This window comes from Salmo trutta, chromosome 31 (assembly GCF_901001165.1).
Source record: "Salmo trutta chromosome 31, fSalTru1.1, whole genome shotgun sequence".
Taxonomy (NCBI): domain Eukaryota; kingdom Metazoa; phylum Chordata; class Actinopteri; order Salmoniformes; family Salmonidae; genus Salmo; species Salmo trutta.
The window spans coordinates 19,255,930-19,280,315 of record NC_042987.1 but is presented as its reverse complement, the minus strand read 5'-3'; the positions used below and the strand labels follow the sequence as shown (position 1 = coordinate 19,280,315).

At 45.5% G+C, this 24,386-nt stretch overlaps 1 protein-coding gene across 1 annotated transcript in view; it reads left to right on the top strand.

Moving 5' to 3' along the window:
* The window catches only part of LOC115169690 (potassium voltage-gated channel subfamily H member 6-like), a 74,962-nt gene that overhangs the window by 8,405 nt on the left and 42,171 nt on the right, over positions 1-24,386 (top strand). Inside the window, exons 3-6 of the mRNA XM_029725579.1 lie at positions 16,720-16,881; positions 17,029-17,250; positions 17,576-17,827; positions 18,196-18,416. Of these exons, the coding sequence (XP_029581439.1) occupies positions 16,720-16,881; positions 17,029-17,250; positions 17,576-17,827; positions 18,196-18,416 (857 nt within the window). The remainder of the gene's footprint in view (positions 1-16,719; positions 16,882-17,028; positions 17,251-17,575; positions 17,828-18,195; positions 18,417-24,386) is intronic.

The window sequence follows — 24,386 nt, the reverse complement described above, 5'->3', positions numbered from 1 at the left end:
TGCTGATTTATATGGGTACCTCTACAGATGTGGTGTAAATTGCTGTCCCACCCCAATTTCTTTTAATGGTATACTTCCCCAGAGTTAGATGAACTCGTGGATACAATTTGTATGTCTCTGTGTGCAGTTTTAAGGAAATTGCTAACTAGCACTAGCGCAATTGCACACTAGTGTCTACTAGCAGATACCCTTAGACTTCCAGTCATTGCGTTAACGCTAGTTAGCATTGGCTCATAAAACTACCTCTAACTTCCATCATACTGGACACTGAGACATAACAATGGTATCCACAAGTTTATCTGAATTAGATAAATGGCTGTCCAAATGAAAGATAGCCAGACGTCCACCATGATTTTTGTAACTTTTACTTTTGAAAAGCGATATCCCGAGTATACATACAGTAAAGTACACACACTAAACGGTAAAAAAATATGTTTTGAGCAAAATAGTGTTTAGACACAACTGGAGGAGTAGGGCATTCAAGGAGTTGGTCTGATGGGAACCCCTGATGTCATCGGCCTCCTCCTTGCTTGGGAACTCCCCGAATTGTGCTATGTCATGACTTACCTGGACCACCTATTGGGATGTACCTTTTGTTAAGTAAATACGGTGTTAAATGAGTGCCAGTTTAAGCCCAAAATAAGTATAAACTGTCCAAACTGAAACAGTCACAACCTAAACAATTGACACCATAGAGATATATAGAGGTCTCATCTTTGTATCTGTGTAATTATGGAGTCTGTGACAGCATGGTCAGCGCCATTGAGGCTACAGTGCATTCGGAAAGTATTCAGAGCCCTTGACTTTTCCCACATTTTCTTATGTTACAGCCTTATTCTAAAAAGTATGAAATATGTTTTCCCCCTCATCAATCTACACACAATACCCCATAATGACAAAGCAAAAACAGGTATTTTGATAATTTTGCAAATGTACATATTACATTTACATAAGTATTCAGAACCTTTACTCAGTACTTTGCTGAAGCACCTTTGGCAACGATTACAGCCTCAAGTCTTCTTGGGTATGACGCTACAAGCTTGGCACACCTGTATTTGGGGAGTTTCTCCCATTCTTCTCTGCAGATCCTCTCAAGCTCTGTAAGGTTGGATGGGGAACGTCGCTGTACAGCTATTTTCAGGTCTCTCCAGAGATGTTTGATTTGGTTCAATTCTGGCATCTGGCTGGGTCACTCAAGTACATTCAGAGACTTGTCCCGAAGCCTCTACTGCATTGTCTTGGCTATGTGCTTAGGGTAGTTGTCCTGTTGGAAGGTGAACCTTCGCCCCAGTCTGAGGTCCTGAGCACTCTGGAGCAGGTTTTTGTCAAAGATCTTTTTGTACTTTGCTCCGTTCATCTTTCCCTTGATCCTGACTAGTCTCCCACTCCCTGCCGCTGAAATACATCCCCACAGCATGATGCTGCCACCACCATGCTTCACCGTAGGGATGGTGCCAGGTTTCCTCCAGACGTGACGCTTGGCATTCAGGCCAAAGAGTTCAATCTTGGTTTCATCAGACCAGAGAATCTTGTTTCTCATGGTCTGAGAGTCCTTTAGGTGCCTTTTGGCAAACTCCAAGAGGGCTGTCATGTGCTTTTTACTGAGGAGTAGCTTCCGTCTGGCCACTCTACCATAAAGGCCTGATTGGTGGAGTGCTGCAGAGATGGTTGTCCTTCTGGAAGGTTCTCCACAGAGGAAGTCTAGAGCTCTGTCAGAGTGACCATCGGGTTCTTAGTCACCTCCCTGACCAAGGCCCTTCTCCCCCGATTGCTCAGTTTAGTATCCATGCCAGGTTCTTCCATTTAACAATGATGGAGGCCACTGTGTTCTTAGGGATGTTCAATGCTGCATACGTTTTTTGGTACCCTTCCCCAGATCTGTGCCTCGACAATCCTGTCTCGGAGCTCTATGCACAATTCCTTCGACCTCATGGCTTTGGTTTTTGCTCTGACGTGCAATGTAAAATGTGGGACCTTATAAAGACAGGTGAGTGCCTTTCCAAATCATGTCCAATCAATTGAATTTACCACAGGTAGACACCAATCAAGTTGTAGCAACATCTCAAGGACGATCAATAGAAACAGAATGCACCTGAGCTCAATTGAGTCTTATAGGAAAGGGTCTGAATACTTTACCTAATACTTTACCTAACCTCAGTACTTTACATAAGTATTCAGACCCTTTCCTATAAGACTCAATTGAGCTCAGGTACATCCTGTTTCTATTGATCATCCTTGAGATGTTTCTACAACTTCATTGGTGTCCACCTGTGGTAAATTCAATTGATTGGACTATTCTGTTTTTTTTTTATACATTTGCAAAATTGTCTAAACCTGTTTTCGCTTTGTCATTATGGTGTATTGTGTGTAGATTGCTGAGTTTTTAAAAAATGTTGTACATTTTGGAAAAAGGCTGTAACGTAACAAAATGTGGAAAAGTTATAGTTTCTGAATACTTTCCGAAGGCACTGTACATACAATACACTAACAAACTCCCGAAACAGCAACCAAACGGTAGCTACGTGTAACCACCATCTAAAAAGCCCAATGTCACAACTGATACAGCTCAGCAGTAGTTGATGCTTCTACAGTATGCACAATGAGAGTGAAAATTATAATCTAAAACCTAGGCATATACTGTAATATAGAGTCTACCTGAGCTCTAGGCTCAATGTCTATCGTATATGCCAGTAAACCATGAGGGAAGAATAGATTACCTGATAACTAGAAGAAATAGACCCTATAGATTACTAGAATAGGCCTGCAGATTAGAGAGTAGTCTAGAATAAGCTCTCTCTAACAGAACGTTTCATTAAAGGTGATCGCCAACAGCTGATTGCATGTGGGTTTTTAACAAACCCTCAGCATGCTAGGTAATGCTAGTACAACAGCAAACCTACTGGGCACAGACGTCAATTCAACGTCTATTCCACAGCGGTTCAATGTCATTTAATTGAAATGGCATGCAAACAACGATGCTTCAACCAGTGTGTTCCCAGTGGGAATCCAACACGGCTGGAAGCTATAGCGATCCTTGATTAGTCATTGCACCGCGATATAACGTCAGCAACCCCAGTAATCCAAGGTGATTACTTGAAATCTGAGGAAAAAAGGTTAGGGTTAAAGTAGTAATTATTTAAACAATGTATTGTGAATATATGCTTAGTGATGGAAAAGAACCAGTAACAATGTTTACCCGCTGACAGACTACTGACACCATCCATGTAGCACAAGAAATCACCCTGCTCGGTTGCTGAAAAGCGCCGCTGAAGACTCCGGGCTGCGGACCGCCGCTGAAGACTCCGGGCTGCGGCCCGCCGCTGAAGACTCCGGGCTGCGGCCCGCCGCTGAAGACTCCGGGCTGCGGCCCGCCGCTGAAGACTCCGGGCTGCGGCCCGCCGCTGAAGACTCCGGGCTGCGGCCCGCCGCTGAAGACTCCGGGCTGCGGACCGCCGCTTTAGACTCCGGGCTGCGGACCGCCGCGGAAGACTCCGGGCTGCGGACCGCCGCGGAAGACTCCGGGCTGCGGACCGTCGCTGGAGGCTCCGGGCTGCGGACCGTCGCTGGAGGCTCCGGGCTGCGGACCGTCGCTGGAGGCTCCGGGCTGCGGACCGTCGCTGGAGGCTCCGGGCTGCGGACCGGCGCTGGAGGCTCCGGGCTGGGGAGCGGCGCTGGAGGCTCCGGGCTGGGGAGCGGCGCTGGAGGCTCCGGGCTGGGGAGCGGCGCTGGAGGCTCCGGTCTGGGGGGCGTCGCTGTAGGTTCCGGACTGGGGGGCGTCGCTGCAGGCTCCGGACAGGGGACCGTCGCTGCAGGCTCCGGACAGGGGACCGTCGCTGCAGGCTCCGGACAGGGGACCGTCGCTGCAGGCTCCGCGCCATGGATCGTCGCTACAGGTTCCGCGCCATGGATCATCATTGGAGGCTTTGTGCCATGGATCATCACTGGAGGCTTCTTGCCATGGATTATCCCTACAGGCTCCGGGCCATGGATTATCACTGGAGGCTTCGTGCCATGGATCATCCCTACAGGCTCCGGGCCATGGATCATCACTGGAGGCTTCGGACCATAGATCATCACTGGAGGCTTCCTACTTGGAGCTAGAACCGGTCTCACCGGACTGGGGAGACGCACAGGAGACTGGGCGCGCAGAGCAGGCACAGGGTATACTGGGCCGTGGAGGCGCACTGGAGGTCTGGAGCTTAGGGCTGGCACAACCCGTCTTTGCTGGATGCTCAACCCAGCTCAACAACTGCAGGGTGCGGGCACAGATCGCACCGGCCTGTGAGTGCGCACTGGCAACACAGTGCACATCACCGCATAACACAGTGCTTGCCCCGTCACTCGCACTCCACACTGACTCTGCCAAACTCCCCGTGTGCCCCCCCCCCAAAAAAAAAAATGTTTTGGGGATGCCTCTTGTGCTTCCCTTGATGTTGGTTCTCCCCGGTCCAGCTCGTCTTCCCGGCAAGCGCACGCTGCTTGGCTTTCTTGTGGTGGGATCTTCTGTCACGATCACTGTCCTCAAACTCCCTGTCATAAATAAGCCAAGGCGCAGCGTGCCGGTAATTCCACATCCTTTATTTAGAAGTGAAACCTGAACAAAACAATAAACAGGATAAACAGAAAGAAACGTGACGTTCTGGGGCTGCTCAAAGGCAGCTGCACAAAAACAAGATCCCACAACTCAAGGAGGGAAAAAGGGCTGCCTAAGTATGGTTCCCAATCAGAGACAACGATAGACAGCTGCCTCTGATTGGAAACCATACCTGGCCAAAACATAGAAATAAAATACATAGAATGCCCACCTCATATCACACCCTGACCTAACTAAACAGAGAAAAACGGCTCTCTCAGGTCAGGGCGTGACAGTTATAGAGATACCTTGCATATGTACAAGCGTGCATGATGGATTTACTGGTCTCTTAATAAATGGAACACACCTAGATATTGCCTAACCTCATTGGCTTCATGAGCATAACAGCTTGAATGAATGGACATAACTAACCAATAGACTGACTACAAAGCATGTGCCCAGAGCATCCATGTTTTCGAGCCAGTGCATGATGCAGTAGTAATGAAACTATGATAATGCAGTGGAGAATGTAGCGCCACGACCACACTGTGTGCTCCCGCCTATGCAATATTAGTATCCATGGCATAACACAATACTATTGTGCAGATGATGCAGGGAAATGGCAGCTGACCCATTATATAGCATGAGCAGAGCATAAAACACATGCTGCCAATAAAATACCCAGTACTCCTACACTCCCATGTAAAATAAATGAATAATATACAAAATATAAAATATGTGTAAAGCAGTCTCAACAATCAATATAAACTCAGCAAAAAAAGAAACGTCCTCTCATTGTCAACTGCGTTTATTTTCAGCAGGCTTAACATGTGTAAATATTTGTATGAACATAAGATTCAACAACTGAGACGTAAACTGAACAAGTTCCATAGACATGTGACTAACACAAATTGGGGGGTCAAAATCAAAAGTAACAGTCAGTATCTGGTGTGGCCACCAGCTGCATTAAGTACTGCAGTGCATCTCCTCTTCATGGACTGCACCAGATTTGTCAGTTCTTGCTGTGAGATGTTACCCGACTTTTCCACCAAGGCACCTGCAAGTTCCCCGACATTTCTGGGGGGAAAGGCCCTAGCCCTCACCCTCCGATCCAACAGGTCCCAGACGTGCTCAATGGGATTGAGATCCGGGCACAGAACGAGCAGTATGGCTGGCACAGAATGGGCAGTATGACTGGTGGCGTTGTCATGCTGGAAGGTCATGTCAGAATGAGCCTGCAGGAAGAGTACCACATGAGAGAGGAGGATGTCTTCCCTGTAACGCACAGCGTTGTGATTGCCTGCAATGACAACAAGCTCAGTCCGACACACCGCCCCAGACTATGACGGACCCTCCACCTCCAAATCGATCCCGCTCCAGAGTACAGGCCTCGGTGTAACCCTCATTCCTTCAACGATAAACGCAAATCCGACTATCACCCCTGGTGAGACAAAACCCGACTCGTCAATGAAGAGCACTTTTTGCCAGTCCTGTCTGGTCCAGCGACGGTGGGTTTGTGCCCATAGGCGACGTTGTTGCCGGTGATGTCTGGTGAGGACCTGCCTTACAAAAGGCTTACAAGCCCTCAGTCCAGCCTCTCTCAGCCTATTGAGAACAGTTTGAGCACTGATGGAGGGATTGTGCGTTCCTGGTGTAACTCGGGCAGTTGTTGTTACCATCCTGTACCTGTTCCACAGGTGTGATGTTCGGATGTACCGATCCTGTTGTTACACGTGGTCTGCCACTGCGAGGACAATCAGCTGTCTGTCCTGTAGCGCTGTAGCGCTGTCTTAGGCGTCTCACAGTACGGACATTGCAATTTATTGCCCTGGACACATCTGCAGTCCTCATGCCTCCTTGCAGCATGTCTAAGGCACGTTCACACAGATGAGCAGGGACCCTTGCCATCTTTCTTTTGGTGTTTTTCAGAGTCAGTAGAAAGGCCTCTTTTGTGTCCTAAGTTTTCATAACTGTGACCTTAATTGCCTACTGTCTGTAAGCTGTTAGTGTCTTAACGACCGTTCCACAGGTGCATGTTCATGAATTGTTTATTGTTCATTGAACAAGCATGGGGAATAGTGGAAAACCTTTTTCATGGAAGATCTATATTTAGATTTTTACAAATTATCTTTGAAAGACATGGTCCTGAAAAAGGGATGTTTCTGTTTTTGATGAGTTTATGAATCAGTACATTGGACAAAATGATGACAAAAGCAGGTGCAAGCATTAATGCAATAATGTGGTTATGTAAATTGCCTTTACCATAAGCCAACATGTGGTGCTGTAGGCCTAGTTAGTGTATATTACCTCTGCCCTAGGACTGGACTGAGGATGGAGCAGCCAAGAGATCTCTGTCTGTTATAACGTAATGCCTTGCTTCCTCCATTGCATAACTAGTTCAAAATCATAGTGCAGTACACTTTTTAAAGGCCCTCAGATGATAACGAGTCATTGGCTCGCTTACAGTCAATTGACAAGCTATCTAACTAGCTGTTAAGCTTGCTACTACTAGCACGCACAAACACATTTTTTAACCAGCTAGCAGGCACATTATCTTGTTAAACTGCTAAATGAGTAGCAAGCTATGAGTTATGCCAGTTATACCGTCACTGCATTGCAACATTTGAGATGGACACATTTTTTGGTACCATGCCCGCCCTCTCCCGTAAGATTTCATACCGCACCCTCTCCCGTAAGATTTCATACCGCACCCTCTCCCGTAAGATTTCATACCGCACCCTCTCCCGTAAGATTTCATACCACACCCTCTCCCGTAAGATTTCATACCACACCCTCTCCCGTAAGATTTCATACCACACCCTCTCGCCCACAGGTTTTTTCCCGACATCCCACCGCCAGATCTCATCCAGTTTCTGCCCGCAGTCTCGCAATGTTAAGATTACACATATTTAAAACCACAATTCTATTGTGCAATGAATGTATGATTTCATAAGACATTTGCTGTTTGGAATAAAGTCATTTTATTAAAACAAAGTCCAGTGTAAACAAACTCATTTGAAGCAGACTAGAAAAATATTTGGAACGAGTTCATCTCTACGCGAACTGTCAATAAGAGAAAGGAAAGGCAACACTGGCTATTGATAGGCTGACTAGTGCCCAGTCATATTAACCATTATTTCATTACCTTTTGAAAATGATTAACATACTTTCCAATACGAACTGCAAGCTGATAATTAAGCAATAAGGCCAGAGGAGGTGTGGTATATGTCCAATATACCACGGCTAAGGGCTGTTCTAAAGTATGACACAACGTGGAGTGCCTGGCCACAGCCCTTAGCCGTGGTATATTGGCAATATACTACAAACCCTGAGGTGTCTTATTGCTAATATAAACTGGTTTCCAACGTAATTAAAGCAGTAAAAATAAATATTTTGTCATACCCGTGGTATAAAGTCTGATATACCACGGCTGTCAGCCAATCAGCATTCAGGGCTTGAACCACCCAGTTTATAATTGCTTTTATAATTCATCACAAGTGGCCACATAAACTCAATCACATCTGAGAATTGTTTTTGCCACCACTGTTTGAAGCAGGCGCGCAAGACGGTTATGTAATGTGATATTGCAACATGCAGATTGCAAGTGGAGCGTTGAAAACGAACAAAACTCTTGTGGTGATTTTCTCTGAACTGATCAAGGACACCTATGTTAAATGTAGCTCTGCTACGCTAAATTCTAATAGTTGATACACAAGTAATACATCGTTTGGAAGCTTAGAATCTCCTCTATTCAACAATATATAGATCTCAAATGTTTTGCAAGGGGTCAATGCGACTGATAAAGATGGAACAAGTTACATATACAGTGTGGACTAACATAAGACCAACCAAGCTAACTAGCTTCATACATAGGGTCTGAAATACTGTCAGATTACTGTCAGAGTGTCACGTCCTGACCAGCAGGTGGAGTAGGTGTATAAGTTTTGGTCAGGGCGTGGCAGAAGAAGTTGTGTTTTCTATGTTCTGTCTAGGTTGGGTGTTTCTATGTAGAGTTAATTGGGGTGGACTTCCAATTGAAGGCAGCTGTGTGGTGTTGCCTTTGATTGGAAGTCCTATATTAGTTGGGTGTGTTTGTCTGTGTGTTTGTGGGGAATTTTTGCACTGCGTTTTTGTATAGCATGCAAAACTGTTGCACTGTCGTTGTTTATTGTTTTTGTATAGTGTTCACGTTAGCGATTAATTAAATTCAAAGATGAACACGACCTCCACTGCATATTGGTCTACTTTTTCTGACGAGGACTTTTCTATTTCTTCGGAAGAGGAAGACAGCTGTGACACAGAGAACACAATTCATTTCATTAGTTAAATGTACTCATTTGAAGTTTACCCTTGATTGATTTGTGTGCTCAGATTAGTTCAGGGGTGTGCTTCCTGGACCTTGTCAGAGCAGCATGGGGAATTTAAGAAAAACCGTGTAGGCTACAAAACTCCCGAAACTAATTATATTTTAGCTAGGTCGTTTGCAGCCAGATAATTAGGCCTAGTGACTGACAAGGCAGTAAGCAACATGCAAGAAATTATCCTCACAATCAAATCCATCGATTTTTACAAACCCCCAACTGGTAGCCAACAGCAGAAATAGCCATAAGCCGGTTAACATGGCTAATGCCCTGCAGTTCCTGAAGGCTGTGGGCAGAAAACAGACAGCAAAAAGTTACAGCAATAGCATGTCACCAAGAAACACCAGCGCATAGCTTGCGCGCGTCAGCCATCATAGGACGTGTGGGCAGAACTGGTCAACTAAAGATGGTGTTGTTTGAATATGTGTAGAAACTGCTTGCAGGCGATGTCATGGCGATGTTGGTAAACTGGTGCATGAACACTTCAGTGGGTTTAACGGTCGTCTCACACCAAACTGAGCATGTGCAGGCCGTCAAATCAAAGGCACTCCCATATATATAGTTGTTTTTGACGAAAATGAAAACGTGTCAGTTTGTCTCTTTCACGAGGTTGGAGTAATAACATGTTCAGCTACTTAAGACATTGGCTGAAATGTAGGTTTTGCCTTTAGATTTTGAGAAATTAACAACTAAAGAAGAGTTGTTCACTTCTTATTGACATCTCAACCCCCTGTCTGGGAGCCTAGACTAACCCTTCAGCTGAAGCACATTAGTTAATATGGTGGTAATCCCAATCTAGTCGTTCTCTGTGTGAGGCACCACATGAAGCACAAGGACACACTGGGGCATTACACTGTGGTCTATCTCTCCTGGGGTTTGTGAGAAATTGGCTTTCAATTTGTGAGCAGCATGTTTTCATGGCCTGTCTTTTGGTTGCCTTCCATCCACAAGACAGAGATTTGTGACAGGAACTCCTGAAAGATTTAATCCTCTCATTATCAGCATTAGAGCAGAAGCCTTGGAAGACAGGAGGGATTTCTATTTGGATAATTATTATGGCACATTAATCTGGGTTAGGAGTGGAGGATGAATGCAAAATCCTGTTAAAGGGGGATAGAGCCAAGTCAAGTTGGTAATTATGTCAATGAGTCAATAAGCCATATATAAAAGGGAGCTTGCTCAGTAAGAAATGCTCGCGGCCATGACTGAAGCCAAACGAGAGTTGTCTTGGGTGTGTGGTTTGATATGGGTGTTTCTCGTGTGTGTCTTTACCAGGGTTTGAAACCAAAATTATTTGCCAATCCTTTCGTTCTGAACAGAACCATTTGTTTTTTCATTCCATTCCACTGTTCCAACCAGCAAAATAAAGTTCTGAACCGGTTTGAATGATTTATATCAATCCTTTCTGTTCATTCTTTACATTTAGCTCAACATTAAATTACTTCACCAATCAGTGTGGGTAGAGCAGCTTGCTATGGAGCGGGCAAGCTATTTACATGCATTGGACAGACGAATGTAGGGATGAGATGCGACAGAAATATTTCCCTTGGGCGCCAGGCTGACCTTCATTACGCACACCTATCACCATCATTACCGCAGCAACACTCATTGGACTCACCTGGACTACTTCCCTTTGTTGATTGCCCTGTCTATAACTCTCCTCCCCTATGTGTTCCCTGTGTCAGCATGAACGTTGTTATGTATTCATGTCCAGACGCTCTCCTCTCTTGTTCCATGTCCATTGCCATTAAATGTTCACTCCATGTACCTGCTTCTTGTCTCTACCAGCGTTGATCCTTACAGAATGCCGACACCACTAAAAGCAGCATCACGGAGTTTCGGTTGGTGACGTCGGGTCCGGGTGCCTTCGCCAAGGGAACCGGGGGTGCCTCAGCTAGCTCGTCGGGCTTCCACGCCTTAGCTGGCTTGATGGGTCGTCTTGCCTCGGTGGGCTTGGCAAGCGCCCACCCCATGTCATGCTTCAGCCGGCCCATCAGGCTCCCACGCCTCAGTGGGATCGTCAGGCTCCCATGCCTCGGCGGGATTGCCGGGCTCCCACGCCTCAGCCGGTTCGTCGGGCTTCTACGCCCCAGCCGGCTTGTCCAGCGCCCATGCCTCGGCCGGCCCGTCAGCTCACCCAGGTGGGAGGCCGGGTGGGTACTGTCACGCCTACCTGGCGCTCGAGGGCGCCAGGCTGCTCTTCATTACGCACACCTGTCACCATCATTACGCGCAGCAGCGCTCATTGAACTCACCTGGACTCCTTCCCTTTATTGATTGCCCCGTCTATAACTGTCTGCTTCCCCGTTTGTTCCCTGTGTCAGCATTAATGTCGTTATGTGTTCATGTCCAGATGCTGTCCTGTCCTGTTCCATGTCCGTTGCGATTAAACGTTCACTCACTCCCTGTACCTGCTTCTCATCTCTACCAGCGTTGATCCTTACAGCGTTGTGTAATTTGAATGCTGAGTGCAAGGTCTAGACTCTAGGCATGGCAGCGTAGATCAGCTCCAGGCCCCTCTCGTCACAGAGAGAGAGAGAGACTGTCATCATACAGTCATGGAAGCCAACAGTAACTACACGCTTGAACATAGCCAATCAGAGATTAGGATTCACAGCTAATTCACAAGGGACATGTGCCAGCACGGCACTGACTGGTTGGCATTACTCACCCTGGCCCAGGAGTAGTCCATTGAGGGACCGTGGATGGGAGCATGCACCTATTTACAATATGCAAGACACATACAAAGACACACAGCATTGATTACATTTTCAGTGGTGGTTATGATAGGTGAGTTCCAGGACAAGTGGTAATATTTTGACATTTGACCAGATCAAATATGACTACCAAAGATGATATATTATAGTGACAAGATGATCAACTGACCGCTCTAACAATGGAAATACATGTCCGCAAAAGTGAAAGGCAGGCGCGAGGAGGCAAGATGTGGGAACATTCTAGCCAATGGTCTTTTGTAGAAAACATATCAATACACTCATAACGACTTAAGCATTATGAAACTTCTATTCGATCAAATAAGCCTCACCTATTTTAGCTTCTCTACATTGGATATCAGTCACTTTTAGAATAAATAAAATTGTATGAATCAATTAATTAAGGCTAGGCTTGGTTTAGCCCCATCCTATATCTCAGTTATTTTATCTATCTATAGAGAGCAGCATACCACCCTGCATCCCACTGCTAGCTTGCTTCTGAAGCTAAGCAGAGTTGGTCCCTGGATGGGAGACCAGATGCTGCTGGAAGTGGTGTTGGAGGGCCAGTAGGAGGCACCCTTTCCTCTGGGTAATGATTGTGGACATTGCCCTGTGTAGGGTGCTGTCTTTCGGATGGGATGTTAAACAGCTGACTCTGTGGTCACTAAAGAGCTTGTGGCACTGATTGTAAGAGTAGGGGTGTTAACCCTGGTGTCCTGGCTAAATTCCCAATCTGGCCCTCCTACCATCATGGACCCTTAATCAACCCCAGCTTCCAAATGACTCACTCATCCCTCTCCTCACCCCTGTAACTATTCCCCAGGTTGTTGCTGTAAATGAGAATGTGTTCTCAGTCAACCTACCTGGTTAAATAGAGTGAGACACAGCACTGTCTATATATACATAATTTGAAATGTTTACTGTTAATTTTGTATTGTTTATTTAACTTTTGTTTATTATCTATTTCATTGCTTTGGCAATGTAAACATATGTTTCCAATGCCAATAAAGCCCTTAAATTGAAATTGAGAGTGAGCAAGACCTGGGACCCTGCTGTAATTTAGGTCTGATGATGATCTGATCAGTCCCCAGTCTAACCCCATGGGTCTCCATTATTGCCTCTCTCCCCTTTGTGACTCTCTTTGGTTCACTTGACCATTTTGACATTCAGCTTTATAATAAACACACACAGAACGCTCAATGGTTATGCCTGAATTGATATTGTGTGTGTTGAGACACATGGTATACTGTATGCAGATCATGATAAGCATACAATAACATCAGAGATAATCACACACCTGCCACAGTAGGCTCAGTATGATGTTGGTTACATACTGTAGAAGAGGAGGCTCATGAGTGGCGCAGCGGTCTAAGGCACTGCATCTCAGTGCTTGAGGCGTCACTACAGACACCCTGGTTTGAATCCAGGCTGTATCACAACTGGCCGTGATTGGGAGTTCCATAGGGTGGCGCACAATTGGCCCAATGTCATCCGGGTCTGGCTGGTGAAGGCTGTTATTATAAATAAGAATTTGTTATTAACTGACTTGCCTAGTTAAATAAAGTTTACATTTTAAAAAAAAGTGTTAGACACACATCAAGCATATTAATATTCTATGGTTAAGGGCTGACCCCACTGTACATCTCACTGATCTATTACTGGCTGACTCCTAAGGTTATTATTAGTGATGATGACTTACAGGGCATTGTGAATGGCTATTATGAGTGTACATTACTCATGTCTGACTTTTCATAGATGTGTTCACACGTATAGCTGACTTCCAATGGTGGGACTGTTTTTTTTTGCTATAAAATAACTATACATTTCTGAATTAAGGATTGGTACAGTGGTCATTGGTGCTATATTTTTGTAAAAGGTATTCTCATAATCCAAACTGAATCATGCTATGTTTGACTATTGTTCAAGTGAAACAGTGATTCTGTGGGATTTTGTTGCTAGGCCAAAGGTGGATTAGCTTTAAAATCTGTTTTAGAGTTAATTGTATAGAGATTAGTTTTCCTTTCCTCTTATGTAATCAATAGGGGACCTCACACAAAGTAATTGTTGTTTTAGGTACTTCTCATTGCGTGGGACTTGTTATTTCCTTTCGGGCCACAGTCCTAGCCTCTCGTCTAATTCTTCTCTGTGAGAACAATGATGAGTTCCACAGATCAATAAGGTGATTCTCCTCTGAGAGCAGAACCAGTCTTTTATTTACATTCATTGTCCAATTATCCCCAAGACTCATTTCCTCTCTAGTAGATACTAACCACTGGGCACAGACGTCAATTCAACATTTATTCCACGTTGGTTCAAGATAATTTAATTGACATGACGTGAAAACAACGTTGATTCAACCAGTGTGTGCCCAGTGGGTAGGGCTACATCCCAAATGGCACCCCATTCCCTATATAGTGCACCACTTTTGACCAGGACTCGTAAGGGGGTATATAATACCTCCCAAATACTAGCTCTGTTCTGCCAAACCCTTCAGGGTCATCTTCATGAACAGTATCCACACCTAGTATCAATCCTTAGCACTCACTCAATGATCTACTGCAGTATCTACACATGTGATGAATTTAGATTTGTGAATATATACTGTATCAGACAGACTCAATCTCAACTCCTTATCTGCTTTGGGAACTGCTGGAATGTGATCTGTCTGTCATTGACTTGTCATTCTTCCGCCATCACTTAATGATACATATTCATGCAGGCTGGATGAGCAGTTTTATTGGCAGTGGTGTAAAGTACTTAAGCAAAAATACTTTAAAGTACTACTTAAGTAGTTTTTTAGGTATCTGTACTTTACTTTACTATTTATATTTTTGACTACTTTTACTTTTACTTCACTATATTCCTTAAGAAAATATTGTACTTTATACTCCATACATTTTCATTGACACCCAAAAGTACTTGTTACATTTTGAATGCTTAGCAGGACAGGAAAATAGTCCAATTCACACCCGTGTCAACCAAATATCCCTGGTCATCCCTACGGACTCTGATCTGGGGGACTCACTAAACAAACATGCTTCGTTTGTAAATGATGTCTGAATGTTGGAGTGTGCCTGTGGCTTTCCCTAAATTAAAAAAACTAGAAAATGGTGCCATCTGGTTTGCTTAAAAGGATTTTGAAAGCATGTATACTTTTACTTTTAATACTTAAGGATATTTTAAACCAAATACTTTTAGACTTTTACTCAAGTAGAATTATACTGGGTGACTTTTACTTGAGTCATTTTCTAACAGGGTATCTTTACTTTTACTTAAGTATGACAGTTGGGTACTTTTTCCACCACTGGATGAGTCTAACAGGTATGTCCATCATTCTGTCAGGCATCTCTGGTCCTGTTCCGATTTTAAGCAGTCTGAAAAGCTCAGCTGTCCCCTGGCTGTGTTATTGCAGACTGAGATAAGATAGTAGCGGCACAAACAGACCAATAGTTCAGCTCTCTCCTCAAGCTAATATGTAAATACTTTAAGAAGAGAAAGAGACATCTCCAATGAGTAATTCACCGTTTGTGATGATGAGGGAGGGAGGGTGGAAGGATGGAAGAGAAGGGGGGAGAGAATGACTGAGAAGGAGAGAAAGACAGAGGGAGAGAAAGACAGGGAGAGAGAGAGATGGTGGGGGGGTAATCTTTTCCGGGATATAATCCTATAATTTATTTTGGTTTATATGGTGCTTATGTTCTTCATGTAAACTATGATCTTGTTTCCTTATTGCCCCAGATTAAGAACCAAGGACAAGGCAGTTGTAATATCTCCTGCGGGAACAAAAAAATATGTTATACATTATACTAACGTATGTTTACATTTTTTGTACCGGTTTATTTGGGTCACTTTTTCCACTTGGACTCTTATAATTCCAGCCAATGATTTCAGTCAAATCCTTTGTGTAGCTTCACTCAGTTTTTGATAGGGTCACCATGGTTATGATCTAGCAGTTAATGGTGTTCTCAGGTGTGCACCACATGTCAAAGGTGATTTAGCCAATCCAATATGCCTGTAAATCTGTGTGGATTATAGATGTGGTGTGCCCAGAACAAAGGGTTCAGTAGCAGATGGTTTTTCAGTACGGTAGATGACTGTATGATATCACTGAGATGAATTAAGGTAGAATAAGGGGCCATGTTAGAGCTCTAATCCAGGAGGGGTGATAATTCAGAATGTTCTTCCTGTCCTCAGTACTGTCCCTGTCAGGCCTGTCCTGTGTCCTTCATGCTACAGCGTTTTCTGACTACCTCCTCCCCATACCTACACAGTCAGTCAGTGCCCTCCATGCCCCCCCCTCTCTCTCCCTCTTGCTCTCCCTAATCCCCTCGCTCTCCCTACTACCCTCTCCCTCTCTCGCTCAATCTCTCCCCCCCTCTCTCTCTCTCTCTCACTCTCTCTAATCCCCTCGCTCTCCCTACTACCCTCTCCCTCTCTCGCTCAATCTCTCTCCCACTCTCTCTCCCTCTCTCTAATCCCCTCGCTCTCCCTAACCCCCCCTCTCTCTCTCTTTCACTTTATCTTGCTCTCCTATCCCTCCTCTCCCGTTCTCCCAGGGGAAGCCAGATTAGTTTGGCTCCTGGTAAAGCTTTAGCTCTCTACAAGGTTGGTATCACTGTCACCCGACACAGTTGGACTGAGACGGGATGGGTAGGAGTTACTCACCTAGTTACATCACAAGACATGCTTACAATATTACGCAGTCTATAGTTCTATCCTGAATATTGAGTGATAACAATAAATACTTTATTTCTTTCACTGCAACATTATTTTCATCTATCTAAGATGTACTCTGTGACAACTCACTGATAAACAGCACTGACTGACATTCATTCACTAACAGAGATAGAGAAAGATTGAGAAGATACTCATAGGACGGACAATTTAAAGGATTGATATATTTCCTTAATGTAAATATTGTATCCTTGAGGAAACCCACTCCATGGCAGACCAATGCAGCTCTCATCTGATGTTGTGTGTCTCCCTCTAGAGGAGAACTTTGGTATGCACGGTTAAAATACAATCATGTTTGCTCACTGGTGGTGATGTGTGTGTGTGTGTGTGTGTCCAGGTGTGTGTTTCTCCTGTAAAATCGATGTGGTGCCAGTGAAAAATGAGGCGGGCTTGGTGATCATTTTCATCCTCAACTTCGAGCTTCCCACTGATCCACATATTCTCAGGTCCCCAACTAGAGAGCTCAACCACAAGTTGCCCATCCCCTGGCTGACCCTAAGTAAGCAAAGCACATCCTCTGTGTGTAAATGAGTAGGGTCCACAGATTTTCCTGTAAAATCTTAGAGATGAAAGTATTTTAATGACATTGTTATGGTGTAGTGTATTCAGAAACTGTGCTCGCCCACCTTTCCCCTTTGACGTGCAGAACGTCGGAATAGGTTTCGCCTGCCCTCCATCTTGGTCCGCCCCCTCAGCAGGAGTAAACAGTCCCTGGAGAACGACACCGAGCTGGGCCACCAGCGGGACCTCCTTGCTCTGGGTCATGAGTCTGTGGCGCTGAAAAAGCTGCTGTCCTTGCCAGAGCGCCAGCGTCTGGGTGGCACCGGGCTACTACTCCGGGATGAGGACCAGAGTGCCCTGCTGGGAGGTGAGTGGTCCTTTGTGGCTCAGTTGGTAAGAGCATGGTGGGAGCAACACCAGGGTGTGGGTTTGTTTCCCACTGTGGTCACATGTACTAAAACGTATGCATTCACAGCCTTTAAGTCACTTTAGATGAAAGTGTTAGCTAAATGGCCTTCAGTCTTGTGGCCTCCTACACCGCTGGAGGAGTGCAGTTAGTCCCTGACAATGCAGAGGCTGTCATATGTTAATTTGATTTTGATTTATTTTACCCTTATTTTACCAGGTAAGTTGACTGAGAACACATTCTCATTTACTTATTTAATGCTTACTTATTTCATATGTGTTTATAGGTGAGTCCATCTTGCCCTCCACAGACACATCCAATGCTCCCCCAGCCCTGTCCCAGGGATTCTCCCAGTCCTCCCCCAGGCTGCACTGCCTCCGGATGGATGAGGAATGTGGCTCCAACTGCATCGTGACGTCCAGCCACTCCTGTGAGAGCCTCTGCAGCCTGCGGCACGCCTCCTCCGTGGACGGCATCAAGACCCTGAGGGGACGGGCTAGCTGGCACGGGAAGCTCCAGACGCGGCCCAGCAGCACAGGTAGAGTAGGAGACAGAGACGACAACAGGAGATAGGGGTCATGGGCAGAGGACAGAGATAAGGATGGGGGGCAGGGGCACGGGCAAGGGCAGGTGAAGGGACAGGACAGATTGAGGACATGTATGGGACACATAAAAAAGGCGGGGCTGTCAGGAGCTGTATGGAGACATTTGAGGATGAAAGAGGAGCTCATAAATCATGTAATTGATTAATCCTTGTCTTACAATAATGTTCCATCTGTTCAACATCACTATGTATTGTATCATGCACAAATTGCCTTCAACTCTATGTCGCTGGCAAGGAAATAAACAGGGAGTAAGCCTAGACTTCTAAGTCTAACATTATCATCAACATTTATTCCTTCTCAGGCGGAATGACCTGTATGAAGTCCAGCCTGCGTAATGTTACATCTGACACCACGTCTGACCCGAACCTTATCCGCTTCCAAACCTTTAGTCACATGACACAGGTCAACCCACTTGAATACAGGCTGGACCCCCTGGTGGCCCTCCCGTCCGCAGAGATGGACATAATCGCCCCGTGTAAACTGATGGACCGCACACACGGGGTCACTGAGAAATTCACTCAGGTGAGTCGCTGCTCTTCTCCTACCAGTGGATGTATATGGATAGGAAGACACTATTTCATGACGAACTGCACTATCTAGTGCAGGAGTCTCAAACTCCTGGAGAGTTACCCTCCTGTAGGTTTTCGCTCAAACCCCAGTTGTAATTGACCTGGTGCTTATCAACCAGCTAATTATTAAAATCAGGTGTGGTAGATTAGGGTTGGAGTGAAAACCTACAGGATGGTACATAGCTGCTCTCCAGGAACAGGGTTGGAGAACCCTGATCTAGAGGCTTTCACGGACACCTTGTCCCTTCTGTAGTCTGCCATTGCAGTATCTTTCCTGAGAGTGGCAGTACTATCCAGAGAGTTTTGCTCTAAATTCAGTCGCTGTTGGTAAACTTCAAATCAAATCAAATGTGATTGGTTGCATACACATATTTAAAGGGAAAGGGAGATACCTAGTCAGTTGTACAACTGAATAACCTTCAACTGATTAGCAGATGTTATTGCGGGTGTAGCAAAATGCTTGTTTTCCTAGCTCCATAGCACAGTAATATCTAACAATACACACAAATCTAAAAAGTTCAAGAATTGAATTAAGAAATATAGAAAAATTAGGACGAGCAATGTCGGAGTCCAGAGTATAAATATAAATATATATATATTTGATGGAATGTATAGACAATATGATAGAATATGTAGTATATCTGAAGAATAGTATCTGTACAAGTTAAATAGAATAGGCCTTGACTAGAATACAGTATTTGCATATGAAGTGGGTATAACAGTATGTGAACATTATTAAAGTGACCAGTGTTCATTAATTATGTACATAGGGTAGCAGCATCTAAGGTGCATGGTAGAGTAACCGGGTGGTAGCCCGGCTAGTGACTAAAGTTCAGGGCAGGGTACTGGGCGGAGGCCAGCTAGTGGTGACCAATGTTCCCTAAAAAAATTATTGGCACTGATCAAATCTCAGGTCTGCTGAGCTCAAACTGGAACCTTGTGAAAGTTCTGTGAACACTGAGGCTGTACCTGCTTTAAGTTACAGCTATAACAGTGGCCAAGTAGGCTACTGTGGCTATTTGATCATAATGTAGGCCTTCCAGACTGGTCTACCATCAAAAACAATGGAGAAAATGCATCCCATTTTTTAAATGGAAATAGCTGTTCTATCATTCAGCCTACAGTAGCAGTTCAATGTAAGCCTACGCTCCATGAGACTTTTGAAAGAAAATATGCAGGGCTTGACATTAATCTGTTTATCCAATTGTCCTTCAGACAAGGAGGTGACTGAACTTGTTGTTGTGTTGTTTGATGCAAGAAACCACTTTACAAAATAAAATGCATAATTATTCCCATCCCATTACTACAGAGAATCAGACAAATTATGCTACACTGTCTATTGGCTACAGAATTTATTCAAGCCTGTCTCAAAATACAACACTGCTCCTTTAAGACAAAAAAAAGCTCTTTATGACTTGCTTTTCAAATAGGTCTAGAAATGTACACGTTTTGTGCTCATGCAGGAAGCAATCACTCCCCTATTGCTGACTACACATTATCTATAACTGGGCTAATAAGTTACTAACTAACAAAGGATATGAACAAAGTGTGCACAAGTGGCTACATGCAGCTCTTGCTTTGATCTCAAAACAAGCTCATCGACTCACGTCCACAGCTGTAAACCTTTCAGTTCAAAGTAAATAGCACATATCCATATATGGCAATGGTCTATTTTCGTATTAGCCTACTGGTTATGCAGCACCAGTCTGTGTAGAGTACCGGCTGAGTCGTGCACAATAGAATCCTACTCTGATGTGTTGTGCCTACAACACAATCTCTTCTGTAGTTCGTTTTGTTTCAGGAATGTTGCATTGAAAGTGACTAATATTGCATTGATTCGATCACATTTGCCACAGTAAAGGAAAATGTTGATAGTGTTAACTAAAAGGGAAAACTCTAGTAAATTGTGTGAAGTTCAATCTACTGCTTCTCTCCCTGGGCTGATATTTATTCTGCGTTCTGCGGGGCAGTCTCAGGGTTACTGCGCGCCCGTGCGCAGTTTAGAGGGAACATTGGTGGTGACTATGAAATAGCTTGATGGCCTTGAGATAAAATCTGTTTTTCAGCATTCCTGTCCAAGCTTTGATGCACCAATATTGACCTCGCCTTCTGGATGGTAGCAGGGTGAACAGGCTGTGGCTCGGGTGGCTCTGAGGTCCTTGATGATCTTCTTGGCCTTCCTGTGGCACCAGGTGCTGTAGATGTCCTGGGGGGCAGACAGTGTACCCCCTGCGATGCGTTGGGCAGACTGAGTCACCCTCTGGAGAACCCTGTGATTGTGGACGGTGCAGTTGCCGTACCAGGTGGTAATACAGCCCGACAGGATGCTCTCAATGATGCATCCGTAAAAGTTTTCTCATATGTATTTTCATAGACCAAAGTATCAGCTATCACACCATGTAAAGGAACAGCCTCTTAATTAAAGAAATCATCATAATCATAAAATGAAACTTACTAGATTTATGTCAACTCCATCAGACACCATAAAGGCATTTCATTTTTACAATTATTATCCAACAAGTGTTCAAAGGCCTTGATTGTTTAATTGTAACATTAGAATATTGAAATATGTAATACAAATCTCCAAACTTCTTTTTGTTTTGTTTTTAAATCACTATTAAATGAATCAGGGCAAATTTCTTTTGCATGTTTTTCTAGATTTAGAACATAAAACATTTATAAAGCAAACATTATCCCTAGCACAGCAAATACAGTGCATTCGAAAAGTATTCAGACCCTTGGACATTTTCCACATTTTGTTACATTACAGCCTTATTCTAAAAGGGATTAAATTGTTTTTCACCCTCATCAATCGACACACAATACAACATAATGACAAAGCAAAAACGGGGTTTTCAAAATTTTTGCAAATGTATTAAAAATAAATAATGGAAATATCACTTTTACATAAGTATTCAGACCCTTTACTCACTACTTTTTTGAAGCACCTTTAGCAGCGATTACAGACTCAAGTCTTGTTAAGTATGACTCTACAAGCTTGGCACCCCTGTATTTGGGGAGTTTCTCCCATTCTTCTCTGCAGATCCTCTTAAGCGTTGTAAGGTTGGATGGGGAGCGTCGCTGCACAGATATTTTCAGGTCTCTTCAGAGATGTTAGATCGGGTTTAAGTCTGGGCTCTGTCTGGATCACTCAAGGAAATTCAGAGACTTGTCCCGAAGCCAATCCTGCGTTGGCTGTGTGCTTAGGGTTGTTGTCCTGTTGGAGGATGAACCTTCGCCCCAGTCTGAGGTCCTGAGCGCTCTGGAGCAGGTTTTCGTCAAGGATCTCTCTGTACTTTGCCCCGTTCATCTTTCCCTTGATCCTGACTATTCTCCCAATCCTGCCGCTGAAAAACATCCCCACAGCATGATGCTGCTACCACCATGCTTCACCGTAGGGATGGTGCCAGGTTTCTTCCAGAAGTGACACTTGGCATTCAGGCCAAAGAGTTCAATCTTGTTTTCATCAGACCAGAGACTCCTGCTTCTCATGGTCTGATTCCAATAGGTGCCTTTTGGCAAACTCCAAGCGGGCTGTCATGTGCCTTTTACTGAGGAGTGGCTTCCTTCTGGCCATTCTACCATAAAAGCCTTCTGGCCACTCTACCATAAAAGCGGCTCTGGCTGCGCCCGGCTGGCGGGCGGCTCTGGTGGCTCCGGACAGGCGGGCGGCTCTGGCGGCTCCGGACAGGCGGGCGGCTCTGGCAGCTCTGGCCCAGGATTCACCAGGCTGGGGAGACATGAAGGAGGCCTGGCTCTGGGCGCAGGCACAGGACTCACCAGGCTGGTGGGTGGCTCTGGCGGCTCCGGACTGGCGGGCGGCTCTGGCGGCTCCGGACTGGCGGGCGGCTCTGGCAGCTCTGGCCCAGGATTCACCAGGCTAGGGAGACATGAAGGAGGCCTGGCTCTGGGCGCAGGCACAGGACTCACCAGGCTGGGGAGACCCACAGGAGGCCTGGTCCTGGGAGGAGGCACAGGACAGACCAGGCTGGAGAGACTCACGGGAGGCCTGGTCCTGGGAGGAGGCACAGGATAGACCAGGCTGGAGAGACCCACTGGAGGCTCCGGGCTGAGGAGCGTCTCTGTTGGCTCCGGACTGTCGGCCGTCTCTGTCGGCTCTGGACTGTCGGCCGTCTCTGTCGGCTCCGGACTGTCGGCCGTCTCTGTCGGCTCCGGACTGTCGGCCGTCTCTGTTGGCTCCGGACTGTCGGCCGTCTCTGTCGGCTCCGGACTGTCGGCCGTCTCTGTCGGCTCCGGACTGTCGGCCGTCTCTGTCGGCTCCGGACTGTAAACTGTCGCCGGAAGCTCAGGACAGGGAACTGTCGCCGGAAGCTCAGGACGGGGAACTGTCGCCGGAAGCTCAGGACGGGGAACTGTCGTCGGAAGCTCTGGACGGGGAATGTGCACTGTAGGCCTGATGCGTGGGACTGGCTTTGGAGACGCCAGACTAGTAACACACACCTTCAGGCTAGTGCGGGGAGCAGGAACAGGACGTACTGGAGAGAGAGTGCGAGAGGCAGGCACCTGAAAAGCATGGGTAGTTGACTCAGGCCTCACCCCTGGTCCAGCCGAACTACACGTGTGCCCCCCCCAAAAAATGTTTTGGGGCTGCCTCTCGTTCTTCCTGGGTAGGCTCCAATATCTTTCGATCACCTGGCCCCATGTCCAGTCTTTCCTCCCCAGCCACTCCTGACGAGACCAGGTGTTCATCTCCTCCCGAGCACGCTGCTTGATCCAGTTGTGGTGGGTAGTTCTGTAACGATCGTCTGGAAGAGGGGACCAAGATGCAGCGTGGTAAGTGGTCATAATGATTTTTAATGAGACACTTCAAAAACAAACAGGGAAAACGAAAGCCAACAGTTCTGCCAGGTGAACACACACAAGACAGAAAACAACTACCCACAAAACCCCAAAGGAAAACAGGCTGCCTAAGTATGATTCCTAATCAGAGACAACGATAGACAGCTGCCTCTGATTAGGAACCCTACTCGGCCCAAAACAAAGAAATACAAAAACATAGAAAAAGGAACATAGAACGCCCACCCAATGTAACACCCTGGCCTAACCAAAATAAAGAACAAGAAACCCCTCTCTATGGCCAGGGCGTTACAATTTCCTGTAATATTTTTTTTTATGACTTATGACGTTTTTTTTCTCACCTTTATTTAACCAGGTAGTCCAGTTGAGAACAAGTTCTAATTTACAACTGCGACCTGGCCAAGATAAAGCAAAGCAGTGCGACACAAACAACAACACAGAGTTACACATGGAATAAACAAATGTAGTCAATAACACAATAGAAAAAGTCAATATACTGTACAGTACAGTGTGTGCAAATGGCTTGAGGAGGTAAGACGATAAATAGGTGTGCAGATGATGATGTGCAAGTAGAAATACTGGTGTGCAAAAAAGTAAATAAAAACAATATGGGGATGGGATAGGTAGATTGGATGGGCTATTTACAGATGGGCTGTGTACAGCTGCAGCGATCGGTAAGCTGCTCAGATAGCTGATACTTAAAATTAGTGAAGGAGATATAAGTCTCCAACTTAAGCGATTTTTGCAATTCGTTCCAGTCATTGGCAGCAGAGAACTGGAAGGAAAGGCGGCCAAAGGAGGTGTTGGCTTTGGGGATGACCAGTGAGATATACCTGCTGGACCGCGTGCTACGGGTGGGTGTTGTTATGGTGAGCAGAGATAAGGCGGAGCTTACCTAGCAAAGACTTATAGATGACCTGGAGCCAGTGGGTCTGGTGACAAATATGTAGCGAGGGCCAGCCGACGAGAGCATACAGGTCGCAGTGGTGGGTGGTATATGGGGATTTGGTGACAAAACGGATGGCACTGTGATAGACTACATCCAGTTTGCTGAGTAGAGTGTTGGAGGTTATTTTGTAAATGACATCGCCGAAGTCGAAGATCG